The following is a 19,851-nucleotide window of genomic DNA, read 5'->3' as shown; positions in this document are numbered from 1 at the left end:
AAAATGGCTGCACAACGTTCTGGCTTCCTTCAATGACAAAACAGTCTTGATGCAATTTCTCAGTTATGAAGTCTTACATAACACTGTTGCAATGAATATTTAGGAAGAACCCTATATTTCGTTTTATTACTTTCCTCTCACATGGTGCCAGAGTATGTGTCCATAAACCGAAAGGCCCTTATGCACATTTAGTCTCCATCTCCGATAGATGATGTTGGAGATGAGGATTCAGCAGTTTTATTGTTTTTCTTCTCCCAGAGGTATATATGGGGCATAGAACTGTTGGCGAATCCAGTGTTCGGTGATTTTTAGGGAATGTCACCAGATTTTTTTATTTTCCTAAAGTGGCATGATGTAGGTAGCATACTCCCTGATTACAGCAATGTATCACTTACTGGGTTGCTTGCTGTTATTTTGAGAATCCTGTTTATCTGCTGCAAATCTAAAAATACTCTGAATGCTCAGCTCTGTAATGCCGTCCACATCACTGGCAGCTTTTGGTGTACACTGTGCATAGGCAGAAAGCTGCCAATCAATGGTGATGACAAGTTATACAACACTCATTAATATGGAGCACTAACTTGGCAACAGGTTTTCTACTCATATAATCTCCTGATAAAACAGTGATTTTTCTCAAAACTACAGTAAGCAGCCTAGTTATTGACAGATTCTAGCCCCTACATCATGCTGCTCAGATTAGGTGTCAAAAACCTGATTGAGCACCTAAAGGTGACCTGATAAAACAAAATGCGTACACTATTAATTCATACACCTGATAAGGCTGGTGTCAGAATGCCTGTATAATCCTTAAAAAATAAATAAACATATCTAATAACATATATATACATATACTAGCTGAAGAGCCCGGCGTTGCCTGGGCATAGTAAATAACTGTGGTTAGTTATAGCACCTCACTTGTCTTATTTTCCCATCACGCCTCTCATTTTCCCAATCACATCTTTAATTTTCCCCCTCACAGCTCTCATTTTCTCCCTCGCACCTCTCATTTTCTCCCTCACTCCTCACATTCCCGCCTAACACTTGTCATTTCGACCTCACATCTGTCATTTTCCGATCACTCCACTATTTTCCCTCACTCCTCTCATTTTGCACTCACACCTTTTCATTTTCACCTCACACCTCTCATTTTCACCTCAGTATATACATGTTTGTCATCTCCCTTATATATAGTATACACCTGTATGTCATCTCCTGTATATAGTATATACCTGTATGTCATCTCCCCTGTATATAGTATATACCTGCTGTGTAGTGTTGAGCATTCCGATACCGCAAGTATCGGAATTCCGATACCGAGATCCGATATTTTTGTGATATCGGGTATCGGTATCGGAAGTGTAAAATAAAGAATTAAAATAAAAAATATTGTTATATTCACCTCTCCGGCGGCCCCTGGACATCAGCGCGAGGAACCGGCGTCCGGCACGGCTTCTTTCTTCAAAATGCGCGCCTTTAGGACCTGTGGTATGACGTCCCGGCTTCTGATTGGTCGCGTGCCGCCCATGTGACCGCCACGCGACCAATCAGAAGCCGCGACGTCATTCCTCAGCTAAAGTCCTAGAATGAGCGCCTTTTAGGACCTGAGGAATGACGTCGCGGCTTCTGATTGGTCGCGTGGTGGTCACATGGGCGGCACGCGACCAATCAGAAGCCGGGACGTCATTCCACAGGTCCTAAAGGCGCGCATTTTGAAGAAAGAAGCCGTGCCGGACGCCGGTTCCTCCCGCTGATGTCCAGGGGCCGCCGGAGAGGTGAATATAACAATATTTTTTATTTTAATTCTTTATTTTACACTTTAATATGGATCCCAGGGCCTGAAGGAGTTTCCTCTCCTTCAGACCCTGGGATCCATGAGGATACATTCCGATACTTGATGTCCCATTGACTTGTATTGGTATCGGATATCGGTATCGGCGATATCCGATATTTTTCGGGTATCGGCCGATACTATCCGATACCGATACTTTCAAGTATCGGACGGTATCGCTCAACACTACTGCTGTGTCATCTCCCCTGTATATAGTATATACCTGTATGTCCTCTCCTCCTATATATAGTATATACCTGTATGTCATCTCCTCCTGTATATAGTATATACCTGTGTCATCTTCTATATATAGCATATACCTGTGTCATCTCCTCCTGTATATAGTATGTACCTGTATGTCATCTCCTCCTATATAGTGTATACCTGTGTGTCATCTCTCCTGTATATAGTATATATCTGTGTGTCATCTCCCCTGTATATAGTATATACCTGTGTGATCTCCTGTATTAGACCTCGTTCACACGTTATTTGCTCAGTATTTTTACCTCAGTATTTGTAAGATAAATTGGTAGCCTGATAAATCCCCAGCCAACAGGAAGCCCTCCCCCTGGCAGTATATATTAGCTCACACATACACATAAGACAGGTTATGTGACTGACAGCTGCTGTATTTCCTATATGGTACATTTGTTGCTCTTGTAGTTTGTCTGCTTATTAATCAGATTTTTATTTTTGAAGGCTAATACCAGACTTGTGTGTGTTTTAGGGCGAGTTTCGTCTGTCAAGTTGTGTGTGTTGAGTTTTGTGTGGCAACATGCGTGTAGCAAGTTTTTGTGTGTCGAGTTGCATGTGACAGGTTAGTGTAGCAAGTTGTGTGCAGCAAGTTTTGCGCATGGCGAGTTTTGCGCGTGGTGAGTTTTATGTCTGGTGCCTTTTGAGTATGTGCAAGTTTTGTGTGAGGCAACTTTTGCATGTGTTGCAAATTTTGTGCATGTGGCAATTTTTCCACGTGTGCAAGTTTTGCGTGTGGCGAGTTTTCCATGAGGTGAGTTTTGCACTTGTGGCGAGTTTTGCGTGAGCCTAGTTTTTGCATGTGGCGAGTTTTGCGCGTGGTGAGTTTTGAGCGGCGACTTTTGTGTTTCGACTTTTATGTGGCGAGGTTGGTGTATGTGTGGTGAAATGTGTGCTGAGGGTGGTATATGTGTTCAAGCACGTGGTAGTGTTTGGCGCATTTTGTGTGTGTGTTCATATCCCCGTGTGTGGTGAGTATCTCATGTCGGGGCCCCACCTTAGCAACTGATCGGTATATACTCTTTGGCGCCATCGCTCTCATTCTTTAAGTCCCCCTTGTTCACATCTGGCAGCTGTCAATTTGCCTCCAACACTTTTCCTTTCACTTTTCCCCATTATGTAGATAGGTGTTATGGCTGGCAATCAGGCAACACAGCGTGCAGTAATCAGCGCACATACAGAGATCTGGCAAAAACCCAAAACAATAGGACGAGCTCTGAGACGTGGAATCTCTGTAGACTGCAGTACCTGAACTATCCTCACACAACTGTAAGCAGCAGTGGATTGCGCCTATCAACTACCTATGCAACTCGGCACTGCCTGAGGAGCTGACTAGCCTGAAGATAGAAATACAAGCCTGACTTACCTCAGAGAAATACCCCAAAGGAATAGGCAGCCCCCACATATAATGACTGTTAGCAAGATGAAAAGACAAACGTAGGAATGAAATAGATTCAGCAAAGTGAGGCCCGATATTCTAGACAGAGCGAGGATAGCAAAGAGAACTATGCAGTCTACAAAAAACCCTAAAACGAAAACCACGCAAAGGGGCAAAAAGACCCACCGTGCCGAACTAACAGCACGGCGGTGCACCCCTTTGCTTCTCAGAGCTTCCAGCAAAAGTTAATAGCAAGCTGGACAGAAAAAACAGAAAACAAACTAGAAGCACTTATCTAGCAGAGCAGCAGGCCCAAGGAAAGATGCAGTAGCTCAGATCCAACACTGGAACATTGACAAGGAGCAAGGAAGACAGACTCAGGCGGAGCTAAATAGCAAGGCAGCCAACGAGCTCACCAAAACACCTGAGGGAGGAAGCCCAGAGACTGCAATACCACTTGTGACCACAGAAGTGAACTCAGCCACAGAATTCACAACAGTACCCCCCCCTTGAGGAGGGGTCACCGAACCCTCACCAGAACCCCCAGGCCGACCAGGATGAGCCACATGAAAGGCACGAACAAGATCTGGGGCATGGACATCAGAGGCAAAAACCCAGGAATTATCTTCCTGAGCATAACCCTTCCATTTGACCAGATACTGGAGTTTCCGTCTAGAGACACGAGAATCCAAAATCTTCTCCACAATATACTCCAATTCCCCCTCCACCAAAACAGGGGCAGGAGGCTCCACAGATGGAACCATAGGTGCCACGTATCTCCTCAACAACGACCTGTGGAATACATTATGTATGGAAAAGGAGTCTGGGAGGGTCAGACGAAAAGACACCGGATTGAGAATCTCAGAAATCCTATACGGACCAATAAAACGAGGTTTAAATTTAGGAGAGGAAACCTTCATAGGTATATGACGAGAAGATAACCAAACCAGATCCCCAACACGAAGTCGGGGTCCCACACGGCGTCTGCGATTAGCGAAAAGCTGAGCCTTCTCCTGGGACAAGGTCAAATTGTCCACTACCTGAGTCCAGATCTGCTGCAACCTGTCCACCACATAATCCACACCAGGACAGTCCGAAGACTCAACCTGTCCTGAAGAGAAACGAGGATGGAACCCAGAATTGCAGAAAAATGGAGAGACCAAGGTAGCCGAGCTGGCCCGATTATTAAGGGCGAACTCAGCCAACGGCAAAAATGACACCCAATCATCCTGGTCAGCGGAAACAAAACATCTCAGATATGTTTCCAAGGTCTGATTGGTTCGTTCGGTCTGGCCATTAGTCTGAGGATGGAAGGCCGAGGAAAAAGATAGGTCAATGCCCATCCTACCACAAAAGGCTCGCCAGAACCTCGAGACAAACTGGGAACCTCTGTCAGAAACAATATTCTCAGGAATGCCATGTAAACGAACCACATGCTGGAAGAACAAAGGCACCAAATCAGAGGAGGAAGGCAATTTAACCAAGGGCACCAGATGGACCATTTTAGAAAAGCGATCACAGACCACCCAAATGACCGACATTTTTTGAGAAACGGGAAGGTCAGAAATGAAATCCATCGAAATATATGTCCAAGGCCTCTTCGGGACCGGCAAGGGCAAAAGCAACCCACTGGCACGTGAACAGCAGGGCTTAGCCCTAGCACAAATTCCACAGGACTGCACAAAAGCACGCACATCCCGTGACAGAGATGGCCACCAGAAGGATCTAGCAACCAACTCCCTGGTACCAAAGATTCCTGGATGACCGGCCAGCACCGAACAATGAAGTTCAGAGATAACTTTACTAGTCCACCTATCAGGGACGAACAGTTTCTCGGCCGGACAACGATCAGGTTTATTAGCCTGAAATTTCTGCAACACTCTCCGCAAATCAGGGGAGATGGCAGACACTGACTCCTTCCTTGAGGATACTCGCCGGCTCAGATAACCCCGGAGAGTCGGGCACAAAACTCCTAGACAGAGCATCCGCCTTCACATTTTTAGAGCCCGGAAGGTATGAAATCACAAAATCAAAACGAGCAAAAAATAACGACCAACGGGCCTGTCTAGGATTCAAGCGCTTGGCAGACTCAAGATAAGTAAGGTTCTTATGATCAGTCAAAACCACCACGCGATGCTTAGCACCCTCAAGCCAATGACGCCACTCCTCGAATGCCCACTTCATGGCCAGCAACTCTCGGTTGCCCACATCATAATTACGCTCAGCAGCAGAAAATTTCCTGGAAAAGAAAGCACATGGTTTGAACACTGAGCAACCAGAACCTCTCTGTGACAAAACCGCCCCTGCACCAATCTCAGAAGCATCAACCTCGACCTGGAACGGAAGAGAAACATCAGGTTGACACAACACAGGGGCACAGCAAAAACGACGCTTCAACTCCTGAAAAGCTTCCACGGCAGCAGAAGACCAATGAACCAAATCAGCACCCTTCTTGGTCAAATCGGTCAATGGTCTGGCAATGCTAGAAAAATTACAGATGAAGCGACGATAAAAATTAGCAAAGCCCAGGAATTTCTGCAAACTTTTTAGAGATGTCGGCTGAGTCCAATCCTGGATGGCCTGAACCTTAACCGGATCCATCTCGATAGTAGAAGGGGAAAAGATGAACCCCAAAAATGAAACTTTCTGCACAGCGAAGAGACACTTTGATCCCTTCACGAACAAGGAATTAGCACGCAGTACCTGGAAAACCATTCTGACTTGCTTCACATGAGACTCCCAATCATCTGAGAAGATCAAAATGTCATCCAAGTAAACAATCAAGAATTTATCCAGATACTCACGGAAAATGTCATGCATAAAAGACTGAAAAACAGATGGAGCATTGGCAAGTCCGAACGGCATCACCAGATACTCAAAATGACCCTCGGGCGTATTAAATGCCGTTTTCCATTCATCTCCCTGCCTGATTCTCACCAGATTATACGCACCACGAAGATCAATCTTAGTAAACCAACTAGCCCCCTTAATCCGAGCAAACAAGTCAGATATCAATGGCAAGGGATACTGAAACTTAACAGTGATCTTATTAAGAAGGCGGTAATCAATACACGGTCTTAGCGAACCATCCTTCTTGGCTACAAAAAAGAACCCTGCTCCCAATGGTGACGACGATGGGCGAATATGTCCCTTCTCCAGGGACTCCTTCACATAACTGCGCATAGCGGTGTGTTCAGGTACGGACAAATTAAATAAACGACCCTTAGGGAATTTACTACCAGGAATCAAATCGATAGCACAATCACAATTCCTATGCGGAGGTAGGGCATCAGACTTGGACTCTTCAAATACATCCTGAAAGTCCGACAAGAACTCTGGGATGTCAGAAGGAATGGATGACGAAATAGACAAAAATGGAACATCACCATGTACTCCCTGACAACCCCAGCTGGTTACCGACATAGAGTTCCAATCCAATACTGGAATATGGGTTTGTAGCCATGGCAACCCCAACACGACCACATCATGCAAATTATGCAGTACCAAAAAGCGAATAACTTCCTGATGTGCAGGAGCCATGCACATGGTCAGCTGGGCCCAGTACTGAGGCTTATTCTTGGCCAAAGGTGTAGCATCAATTCCTCTCAACGGAATAGGACACCGCAAAGGCTCCAAGAAAAATCCACAACGTTTAGCATAATCCAAATCCATCAGATTCAGGGCAGCGCCTGAATCCACAAACGCCATGACAGAATATGATGACAAAGAGCACATTAAGGTAATGGACAAAAGGAATTTGGACTGTACAGTACCAATAATGGCAGAGCTATCGAACCGCCTAGTGCGTTTAGGACAATTAGAAATAGCATGAGTAGAATCACCACAATAGAAACACAGTCTGTTCAGACGTCTGTGTTCGTGCCGTTCTACTTTAGTCATAGTCCTGTCGCACTGCATAGGCTCAGGCTTACTCTCAGACAATACCGCCAGATGGTGCACAGATTTACGCTCGCACAAGCGACGACCGATCTGAATGGCCAAGGACATAGACTCATTCAAACCAGCAGGCATAGGAAATCCCACCATTACATCCTTAAGAGCTTCAGAGAGACCCTTTCTGAACAAAGCCGCTAGTGCAGATTCATTCCACAGAGTGAGTACTGACCATTTTCTAAATTTCTGACAATATACTTCTACATCATCCTGACCCTGGCATAAAGCCAGCAGATTTTTCTCAGCTTGATCCACTGAATTAGGCTCATCGTAAAGCAATCCCAGCGCCAGGAAAAATGCATCAACATTACTCAATGCAGAATCTCCTGGTGCAAGAGAAAACGCCCAGTCCTGTGGGTCGCCGCGCAAAAAAGAAATAATAATCAAAACCTGTTGAATAGGATTACCAGAAGAATGAGGTTTCAAGGCCAAAAATAGCTTACAATTATTTCTGAAGCTCAGGAACTTAGTTCTGTCACCAAAAAACAAATCAGGAATCGGAATTCTTGGTTCTAGCATCGATTTCTGATCAATAGTATCTTGAATCTTTTGTACATTTACAACGAGATTATCCATTGAGGAGCACAGAGCCTGAATATCCATGTCCACAGCTGTGTCCTGAAGCACTCTAATGTCTAGGGGAAAAAAAAGACTGAAGACAGAGCTAAGAAAAAAAAATGTCAGGATTTCTTTTTTCCCTCTATTGGGAATCATTGAAGGGCTCCTTGTACTGTTATGGCTGGCAATCAGGCAACACAGCGTGCAGTAATCAGCGCACATACAGAGATCTGGCAAAAACCCAAAACAATAGGACGAGCTCTGAGACGTGGAATCTCTGTAGACTGCAGTACCTGAACTATCCTCACACAACTGTAAGCAGCAGTGGATTGCGCCTATCAACTACCTATGAAACTCGGCACTGCCTGAGGAGCTGACTAGCCTGAAGATAGAAATACAAGCCTGACTTACCTCAGAGAAATACCCCAAAGGAATAGGCAGCCCCCACATATAATGACTGTTAGCAAGATGAAAAGACAAACGTAGGAATGAAATAGATTCAGCAAAGTGAGGCCCGATATTCTAGACAGAGCGAGGATAGCAAAGAGAACTATGCAGTCTACAAAAAACCCTAAAACGAAAACCACGCAAAGGGGCAAAAAGACCCACCGTGCCGAACTAACAGCACGGCGGTGCACCCCTTTGCTTCTCAGAGCTTCCAGCAAAAGTTAATAGCAAGCTGGACAGAAAAAACAGAAAACAAACTAGAAGCACTTATCTAGCAGAGCAGCAGGCCCAAGGAAAGATGCAGTAGCTCAGATCCAACACTGGAACATTGACAAGGAGCAAGGAAGACAGACTCAGGTGGAGCTAAATAGCAAGGCAGCCAACGAGCTCACCAAAACACCTGAGGGAGGAAGCCCAGAGACTGCAATACCACTTGTGACCACAGAAGTGAACTCAGCCACAGAATTCACAACAGATAGGGGAAAAATTGTTTGGTGAATTGGAAAGCGCGGGGTTAAAATTTCACCTCACAACACAGCCTATGATGCTCTCAGGGTCCAGACGTGTGACTGTGCAAAATGTTGTTGCTGTAGCTGCGACGTCTCCAACACTTTTCATTTCACTTTTCCCCATTATGTAGATAGGGGCAAAATTGTTTGGTGAATTGGAAAGCGCGGGGTTAAAATTTCACCTCACAACGTAGCCTATGACGCTCTCGGGGTCCAGATGTATGACTGTGCAAAATTTTGTGGCTGTAGCTGCGACGGTGCAGATGCCAATCACTCACACACACACATACACACACACACACACACACACACACACACACACACACACACACACACACTCAGCTTTACTTTATATAGTAGATAACAGGCGCATGAGCCCTGGGAGAGCACGCACACACACACACACACACACACACACACACACACACACACACACACACACACACACACTCAGCTTTACTTTATATAGTAGATAACAGGCGCATGAGCCCTGGGAGAGCACACACACACACACACACACACACACACACACACACACACACACACACACTCAGCTTTACTTTATATAGTAGATAACAGGCGCATGAGCCCTGGGAGAGCACACACACACACACACACACACACACACACACACACACACACACACACACACACACTCAGCTTTATATAGTAGATAACGGGCGCATGAGCCCTGGGAGAGCGCACACACACACACACACACACACACACACACACACACACACACACACACACACTCAGCTTTATATAGTAGATAACAGGCGCATGAGCCCTGGGAGAGCCTGTGCCAGCATTGGAAGGGAGTATGTTATTTTATAAGGGGGAACATAGGGGTTGCCACTACTAAATAAACCCCTAACTTCACTGCCATCATGAAATAAAAAGCTGCCTACTCTCCTCCCGGCATAGTGGAGTTATTAATAAGGCTTTGTCCAGTAGTGGACATCCCCTTTCTTCTCTGGTCCGTACTGTTGCAAAACACTGACCAACATATGCTGTGACAGTGGACTTGGATACATCTGTTAAATAATATCCTACTCATGGTTTTTAGCTTAATCTGACTCTGTCAACAAGCTTCTGCTATGGAATCTGACTGCAACCTTCTGTAGGAGCAGAGACCCTGATTCCAGCAATGTATCACTTAGTTTGCTGGGTGCAGCAGATTTGCTATAATCTGTTCTCCTATGCTGCTGAGCTGTGTATTGCCCTACTCACAAAAGTGTCTGTCTGATTTCTGTATACACTGTAAATTGACAGAACTGCTAATTAGTGGTGGGGGTAGGATTGGACCTGGAAGCACGAGATGTCTAGTTCTCTACTGATCTGCTAATTTTATTGAAGCAAAAAACAGTGCCATAATTAATCCATTGCTGGAATTGGGGTCTCAGTCCCTACATCATGCTGATTTCAGATTACATAGTAAAAACATGCTGACACGTCCCTTTTTAAACCATATATTAAAATCTCAATGCTATTGCTGGAGGTACAAATATGTGGCCAGAATGACATATTGTCATACTTTGGCCCAATACGAAGTAATGAGAATTCACGTGTGAATGAATGTCCTAATTATAAAAGCGAGATGGTCGCGGCTGTACTGACATACATTTTCTATTTTGTTGTAATAGGGTAAATATGTCGTCTGCTTTGACCCACTGGACGGCTCCTCAAACATTGACTGTCTTGCCTCCATTGGCACAATTTTCGCCATATACAAAAAGGTAAGATTGGGTATTTTTGAACACCTCTGAATGGACTCGAGGAAGCTAGTAGCACGTGAGGCTGAATGTTAGCAATAATTTGTGTATCGTATTGAATATAATGTATTTAAAGGGGGTTGTCCAATGAAAACATGTTATCGCCTTCTTGATCGGTGGGATCAATACAGAAAATCCTTAGACATCTAACGTCAGGCAGTACTTCACTATAGCCAGCAGGTGGCACTGTGCTATTAACTACAGTATAGTAGTGGATTTCACTTGTGTTGGATTTCCACTGTGCAACCTGTTTCTTGCTGGGACATACTATTGGTGCAATATATGCAGCCACCCCAGCCCTCTTTATATAATAAAATGGCAAATTTTATCTTATTGGGGTAAGACACATCTGAGTACACTGCACTCTTTCCCTTATTTTTTTGTGGCCTTCTATATCGTGCAGACAACAGACGGAGAGCCCAACGAGAAAGATGCTCTGCAGCCAGGACGAAATCTCATTGCAGCAGGATATGCCTTGTATGGGAGCGCCACCATGCTCGTCCTAGCCACGGAGTGCGGGGTCAACTGCTTCATGCTGGACCCTGTAAGTTACATGGAGGGGGATGATCACTGAGCCATGTATGAGGGGTGTTGCTACTATATAAACTAAAGAACATGCCCTAAATGTTACCATGTAATATGTATGTGTGTTCTAGGCAATTGGGGAATTCATCCTGGTCAATAAAAATGTGAAAATCAAGCCAAGAGGCAATATCTACAGTCTTAATGAAGGATACGCAAAATACTTTGATGCCGCGGTTACAGAATACCTCCAGAAGAAGAAGTTCCCAGAAGTAAGTGTCTGCCAAATTCCCAGAACTGTACGTCTGAGCCCCCATTAGCCACCCACTTACAACCCGGCATTGATCCTATTTTACATTTTAAAAAAATCAAGAAAAATTTGTACAACTGTAAATTCTAAACTGTAATCCTTTATTGGTTAAAACCAAATTAAAATACCACGCGCAAAAAAATTACTGTTGACCCTGTAAAATCTTGCCGATCTATACACCTATGTGTACTTTAATGGTCTGTCATTGACTGATGTACACCATGTGAGTGCACAGGAGGTATATGGTTGGGACATTATTTTAGTAGACAGTATGTGTATATATATATATATATATATATATATATATATATATATATATATATATATATATATTTTTTTTTTTTTTTATTAAAGGGACGTCAAACCAAGTATAGCACTTGGTGCACTATGGCAGGGCCAATAATTTCCATACACCTTCTCACCTACTTGGTTTCCATCTATATTAATGACAAGCCACACCTTTGTGCAGCGAGCACCTGTACTTGGTTTGAACGGTCATTCTGTGCTCAGTAGTCCCTTTACAGATGCACGCATTACGATGATAAAATCACCCAAAAGCCATAAAACCTGTAACACAATTAATGGTAAAGCTGCATGTTCTCTCTTGTCCAATACACGTGTGTTCGCCCCACATGTAGACCGACTGTAAAACTTCTGGATGAGTAAAAGGGAGGATTTTCAGATTTGGCACAAATCACTTTTTAATGACCGCGTTTCTAAATTATATTATCTTTTTGACACATAGATCCAGTAGTCTAAAATAAAATCTCCAAACCTTATGCTCTTTTTTTTTTTTTTTTCCACTCCAAAGTAGTAGTTTACTTGGTAAGGGGCTGTTCACATTACTACCAAGTTATTTATTCCTGGAAAAGGTGTGTGTTTTTTTTTTTTACATAAACACTGCAGTCAATATATGAAGTTAATACAGTTGCGTCATATGCTGGGTCCCTGACTTTGCTGCATTCTCGCAAGCTGAGCCCACATCTTTCCCTGCAGATGATGGCTGTCTCTCCCATTGATGTTGGCTCTCGCGCTGAGCCCACATCTTTCCTGGCACATGTCAGCTGTCTTAAACAGCCCCTATCACAATCCACCCACGGCTGTTAACCTGTTAAATGCCGCTGTCAATCTATAGGCAGCATTTAATGTGATCGCGCCAGGAGCACGTCACTAATCTCACCCATCGGTGCCTGTGTCACGTGACCGTGGGTCTCCGATGGGTTGGCATGACAACCCGGGGTCCGCAACAGACCCCTGTGGTTGTCATTGCCAGATTGCTTTGAGTGCCGCCCAGGCTACACATGTGATCTGATAATCTGTCTGTAGCAGAAGTGATTGGAGACTATTAAAGCAAGTGATGAAAAAATTTTTTTTCTTAAGTAAAATATAAAGTTCAGATCGCCCCCTTTTTGCCCCATTCAAAATAATACAATTTAAAAAAAAATACATATTTGGTATCACCGTGTTCAGAATCGCCCGATCTATGAAGATCTAAAAATTAATTTGATCGGTAAACAGCATAGTGAAAAAGTCAAAACGCCAGAATTAATTTTTAATTTTTTTATATATTATTTTTTTTTTTTTTAGTTGCCACAACATTGCATTAAAATAAGAGAACAGGCAATCAAAAGATCTTATCTATACTAAAATAGTCATAATCATTACAAACGTTAGCTCGGCACGCAAAAATGACTAAGCCCTTGCCCAGCCACCAGTTCACAAAAGATGGAGACCCTACGGGTCTGTGTAAATTACACTTTTTTTTTCTTTTTTTTTTAATCCACCACTTAAATAAAAAAACAAACCTATAAATACATGTTTGGTATCCACCCAGAGAATCATAATGGCAAGTCAGTTTTAGCATTTGGTGAGCATGGTAAAAAAAAAAAAAACTCCCCCCCCCACCTCCCCTTCAAGCGTCGTTCAAAAGTACGACTTTTCCCGCAAAAAAAATTTTGACAGAAAAATAAGTCATGGCTCTGAGAAGGGGAGCAAAAAACAAACGCAAAAACGAAAATGAGCTGCGGCGTGAAGGGGTTAAATAAAAACATGTGCCTATTTGGCATCTGCATAATTGTACTGACCTGGAGAATCCCGTTGCCAGATCAGTTTTACCATATAGTGAACTTAAGTATGTAGCCACACCTGGAAAAAATAATTTTTCCCCGCTTTCCAGTACATTACATGATGACATGGATGGTGTTAATGAGAATTCGTTCCACAAAAAAAGCCCCTCGTATGGCTAGATTGATGGAACAATAAAACCATTATAGCTCTTGAAAGAATGAGAAGAAAAAACAAAAGCACAAAAACTGAAAAATCGAACCACTCCTGCCAGCGATTCAGCTGCCTCAGTCACCTAAGCAGTGGATTCTTTTCAGTTCCGCACTGTAAATGAGACAGGACAGTTAAACATCGGGAATCCGGCTGTCAATCAAAATGACGTCGGGAGTTTCCACACGATCTGCCTTAATGAGCTAAAACCGCTACACCATATACACCATATCCTCTTATGAACAATGGCCTATACCATGGGGGGGGTGGTTGTGCTGACATTTAAAGGGGTAATGTCTCCCATCCTGATAGAGATATAGATATATAATTTATTCCTCCCTCCCCCCCCACTCCCCCATCCTGGTAGGTGTAGATGCCCCACCCCCCTCATCCTGGTATACATGGCCCCCCCATGGCACTGCACACATAAGATTCTACTCTATTTCCTTCCACTCCCTCGCAGCATAGCTTCCTGTTCTGATGCAGACAGCTGACTTCAGTATGTAAGCAGCGCAGTACATGACATCACTGCCATGTACCCGCCACACAATGACATCAGCTGTCAGGCTATAAACTGCTCCCCAGGCCTAGGATTATGGGTGTGGAGAGCAGTGAATATTCATTGTCCTTAACAGCAGACACGTATGATTACCCAGCAGCTGCAGGAAGTCAGCAGCTGCAACTAACTAGTGTGCTTATTATTAGAGAATGAATAATATTCACTGCTCTCCACTCCCATAGTCCCTCCCACTTCTTGGTGCCAGCTTCAGTGCCTAGAGGTGGGTGGGTTAATAGGCATGGAGAGCAGTGAATATCAATTTTCTTTAATAGCTGGCACACTGTTATTCCGGTTTTACACATCCTGATATTTCCGTTACCGTGTGCCACATCCGTGTGTACCATCCATGTCATGTATTGAAACAATTCATTTCAATTTGAACCCTATGACTTTTAAAACGCACACGGACAGCATCCTTGTGCGGTACATGTTTACACGGACCCATTGACTTGTATGGGTCCGTGTGATCCATGCTGTCGCTCAGAAACATGTAGAGGAGCTGCGGAGACACCATCACGTGTTTCTCAACATAGGCAGTGAATAACCAGGTCTTTCCCCGGGAAGGAACAACCAAGGGAAGGGCAGCATCCAATGTGTTCTGGATCACTGCGTTGAGAAACACGTGATGGTGTCTCCGCGGTGTTGGATGTTTTGGTCTCCACGAGGTCAATCATCCGTGCCTTTATAGTCGCTCAAACAGACATGTCAGCGTGTTTTGCACACGGACACACAGTCCTTGAAAACACGCTGACATGTGCATAGACCCATTCATTTGAATGGGTGTACGTGTCAGTGTCTCTGGTACGTGAGAAAACGGTCAGTACACGTACCGGAGACACTGCCGTGTGAAACCGGCCTGCCAGCTACTCCACTGCCGCCTTATCCTCACTGCAAGACATATTATTTTATTTTTTTTTGCCCTCAGTGTGCCCCCCCTTCAGGGAGGCAGAAGGTGGGTGCCCACGCCCACCCCTCATCCTGGACATGACTGGAGCATTGGGTATTTCCTTGCCGGCAGTGCCTGCACAAAAAAATCATGGCGTCCATAGCAGAAGTTCTGATTGTGCCCCTCCAAAAATAAATTAATGTTCGGTCGGGTCATATGCTCTAATATCTCACAACTTTGCAGCCTTTACAAAGTAATTTTCCTCCTATTAAAGTCCACAGATTGACTGTAGGATCTATTGTCCATCTCTTGTGAGATCCATCAACTGATTTTGTTTTGTTTTATTGCAATTCTGCTACAGGATGGTAGTTCCCCGTATGGAGGTAGATATGTTGGTTCCATGGTGGCAGATGTTCATCGGACATTGGTCTATGGGGGCATCTTCCTGTACCCTGCAAACGTGAAAAGTCCAAAAGGAAAGGTAAGTAATATCTACTTCTAGGCAGCGACAAGTTATTACATTTTCCTATTACATTGAGGCTCTACTTTACTTCTGTGCAGTGCTGTTTTCCTGCAAAAAGTAGGACCTAAACAGACTATCGAAAATCAGTCCATTGGGGTCCCCTGGCTGCCTGTTGTGTAACATCCAGCACAGTCATGACTTCCACTACGCACATGTGAACAGAGCCTTAATGTATATATTAGCATGTCTGGAAGTCAACTCTAATTGTTTAAGGAGACTGTAGCTCTGTAACCCATAGACCTGCCATCTACAGCCTCTCACCCAGGTAACCAAACACTTACTTTGCACTGAAGAGTTGCAAGAACCCCAAAATGTATGTCTGCAAATGGAAATTCAGGTTTGGCTGTCTAATATGTTGGAGGAACCCACCAAGATAGTGATCCTAATATTCAATATATCTATTTAATTTTAAAAAGTAACTACTTTTGTAATGTACATCAATTAAAAATTCCCCACCATTCCCACTGCACATAAAGGGAACTTGTCAGCAGGATTGTGCACAGTAACCTACAGTGTCAGGTTGCCGCTGTTACACTGATTAAAATGATGCATTGGTTGATGAAATCCAGCTTGTGGTTGTTATGGGGGGAATCTTCGTGTGGTGCTCTGATTAGGTATTCATACTGAAGACTGCTGACAGGTCATTGATCCCTCACTGATCTGCCCCCTATAAAAAATAAATAAATAAATAAAAAAATGTGTATATATATGTACAGTACAGACCAAAAGTTTAAACACACCTGCTCATTTAAAGATTTTCCTGCATTTTCAGGACTATGAAAATCGTACATTCACACTGTAGGCATCAAAACTATGAATGAACACATGTGGAATTACATACTTAACAAAAAAGTGTGAAACAACTGAAAATATGTCTTATATTCTAGGTTCTTCAAAGTAGCCACCTTTTGCTTTGACTGCTTTGCACACTCTTGGCATTCTGTTGATGAGCTTCCTCCAACCAGTTTACTAGAGGGGGGAAAAAAAACTTCTCTCCTCCAAGATGGCACTAGCTGCGCCTGTTAAAGGGACACTGTCACCTGAATTTGGAGGGAACAATCTTCAGCCATGGAGGCGGGGTTTTGGGGTGTTTGATTCACCCTTTTTTTTTTTTTACCCGCTGGCTGCATGCTGGCTGCAATATTGGATTGAAGTTCATTCTCTGTCCTCCGTAGTACATGCCTGCACAAGGTAATCTTGCCTTGCCCAGGCGTGTACTATGAAGGGCAGAGAATGAACTTCAATCCAATATTGCAGCCAGCATGCAGCCAGCGGGTAAGGAAAGGGTGAATCAAAAACCCCGCCTCCATGGCTGAAGATTGTTCCCTCCAAATTCAGGTGACAGTGTCCCTTTAAGTACAATCTATCGTCGATCCGATACTGTTACTGCATCGGCACCATCTTGATGGAGACAAATTGTTCCCTTTTTCTTTTTTTTTTCTTTTTTTTTCTTTTTTTTCCCTCTAGCAAAATGGCGGCACCTGCGCAGCAGTATCTATCACGTCCCGAATTATGCTACTCTGCTGGCACTATTTTGAGGAAGAGTTTTTTTTTTTTTTTTTTTTTTTTCATCCCTCAAGCAATTTATATCACTAAATACAATCAATAATATCCATATTTTCATTTCATCATGCTATCGTGCCTGCATGATGAATGTAATTTTTTTTTTTTTTCAAACCAGACGATATACAGCCTGTAAACTAGGGGGCAGGTCAGTGAGGGATCAGTGACCTGTCATAAGACCATACAGATGAATAACTTAATCAGAGCACCACAAGAAGCCCCTCCACAGGCCGCCTTGGAGCACGAGCATATCATTAACTCAAAACTGAAAACAAAGATTAATCAACCACAAGACTGACTTCATCAACCCAGGTATCATTTTATTCAGTACAACAGCACCAACCTGACACTGTCTGTAGGTTACTGAGCACAATCCTGCTGACTGGCTCCCTTTCGCTTCCCTCCCCCCCCCCCCCCCCCCCAACCTTCTGACTTTGTGCTGTTTTGTATATTTATATGCTGGAGACAGTCAATTCAGCTAACTACTTGTGTCGGGGGATTTGGATGTTTCGCCCCTGGGTACATTTCGCCCTCGCACATTTCGTTCCCAGCAGGAGTGGAGGAGCGGTACCTCAGCAAAGGGGTAAGTAGCAATATATATATTTTTCTTTTTACTATCTGGTCAGTGATGAGGATGTGGTGGACAGATCCTCATCACTGACCAGATAGTAAAAAGAAAATGTACCGTATATATTGCTACTTACCACTCCTGCTGGGGGCGAAACATCCTATAACCATGTCAGGGTGCATACATGTTGGCATATAAAAATAAACTCCCATTCATATCCATATCCAGAAAAGTGGTACATTTCTTTCCTCACTGTCCATAAGCAATCTTTCTTTTTATTTTTATTTTTTTACAATTTCCTATGTTACAGAATTTTAATGCATCCATAAAATTATTTATTCTCTTCTCATGCAGAGTACAACTGAGAAAAAATATGCAGATCTGCACTGCCTCATTGAATAATATTGGTTGAAGTGCAATCTGTTTTTATTTATTTGTTTTTTTGCATTGCACTCATCCATTTTATGTGTGAATGTAAGCAAAATGTTAGATCAGAATCCCAGGAGACTTCCAGGGTAGACAGTCTGTGGTCTGGGTGTGGGGCACAGAGTGCGCTTGTCTGGCTTCCAGGTCTAATAGCTCTCAATAGTCCAAAAAAGAATGTTCTCCAACACCAAAGGGAAGTGCTTTTCGTACCCGAAACGCATAAACATTGTTTTATAGGGAAAAAAAATAATTTATGTACATTGCAAAAGTTAGTTTTTAAAGTGTTAAATATTTACCTTATTAGGTCCCCTGTTAGTTTTTGGACAACTCCTTTAAGTCATATGTAAATATCTTTAAAGGGTCATTTGACAGCTTATAGGACTGGTGCTTCCAATTGGTGGCATTATAGAGACTGGTTCTGTTCCTTTGTGAAGAGGCGATTTGCAGATTGATCCACTGGTAGCACTTGCAGACATTCATATGATCTGTTGATGATTCCCTTTTATAATTTCTTTTCATTTCTTTGGTAATAGTTGAGACTCTTGTATGAATGCAACCCCATGGCATATATCATGGAAAAGGCTGGAGGCCTAGCCACCAATGGACTGGAGAACATTTTGGATATTGTACCAGACAACATACATCAAAGGATGCCCATCGCTCTAGGCTCTCCAGAAGATGTTAAAGAATACATTGAGATTTTCAAAAAACATGCCAAGAAATAAGGTGCCACTGGACCAAATTACGGGCGAGAAGACCAAAGAAAATATTCCACTTATGCAATATTTCACACATATGCAAGACACCAACTTTCTTACTTTTATACACAAAGTGCCTGTTTCACTGTGAAAGAAAAATAAATTTTTATATTAAGCTTCAAGACTTGTTCTGTGAATTAAGATTTGTCCGAACACATAGGTACTTGTTCTGTTAGCAGTTCTATAGTTTGCTTGAAAAGACCTCTCCATCAAAGTCTACCAATAAATGGGAGATAATGTGAATGAAAGAAGAGTATGGGTGACTAGAATTTTTTTACCTTTCCCCCCCCCCCACACCCCATTGAGCCAATAACCCAACCTGACACTTGTTCTATAGCCACTAGTGATGCTCGAATAATACATTTGAGTCTCCGAGCCTGCCTGTCTCCCAACTGTTCTACTGCCGCAACACATGCAGAAATTGACACACAATCGAAGGTAGTATTGGAGCACACTGAAAACACACTGTTTGGCTGCCGTCACACTAGCAGTATTTGGTCAGTATTTTACATCAGTATTTGTACGCCAAAACCAGGAGTGGGTGATAAATGCAGAAGTGGTGACGTGTTTCTATTACACTTTTCCTCTTTGTTCCACTCCTGGTTTTGGCTTACAAATACTGAGGTAAAATACTGACCAAATACTGCTAGTGTGACGGCAGCCTTAGCGTCTGAGCACATTCGCTCATCACTAATAGGCACATTTGTGACAAGCTTTTCAGCTATTGTAAAGTATTTTGAAATAATTATATGTAACCAATA

The 19,851-nt window shown here is 43.3% G+C and overlaps 1 protein-coding gene across 1 annotated transcript in view; it reads left to right on the top strand.

Annotated features, from left to right (window-relative positions):
• The window catches only part of LOC138674016 (fructose-1,6-bisphosphatase 1-like), a 64,833-nt gene extending 45,621 nt beyond the window's left edge, over positions 1-19,212 (top strand). Inside the window, exons 3-7 of the mRNA XM_069761998.1 lie at positions 10,573-10,665; positions 11,105-11,245; positions 11,358-11,495; positions 15,614-15,733; positions 18,866-19,212. Of these exons, the coding sequence (XP_069618099.1) occupies positions 10,573-10,665; positions 11,105-11,245; positions 11,358-11,495; positions 15,614-15,733; positions 18,866-19,057 (684 nt within the window). The 3' untranslated portion in view covers positions 19,058-19,212. The remainder of the gene's footprint in view (positions 1-10,572; positions 10,666-11,104; positions 11,246-11,357; positions 11,496-15,613; positions 15,734-18,865) is intronic.
• Positions 19,213-19,851: the final 639 nt, after the last annotated feature.

Source organism: Ranitomeya imitator, chromosome 1 (genome assembly GCF_032444005.1).
Source record: "Ranitomeya imitator isolate aRanImi1 chromosome 1, aRanImi1.pri, whole genome shotgun sequence".
Taxonomy (NCBI): Eukaryota; Metazoa; Chordata; class Amphibia; order Anura; family Dendrobatidae; genus Ranitomeya; species Ranitomeya imitator.
The sequence above is the reverse complement of the archived record's forward strand: the minus strand, read 5'-3'. Positions and strand labels throughout refer to the sequence as shown.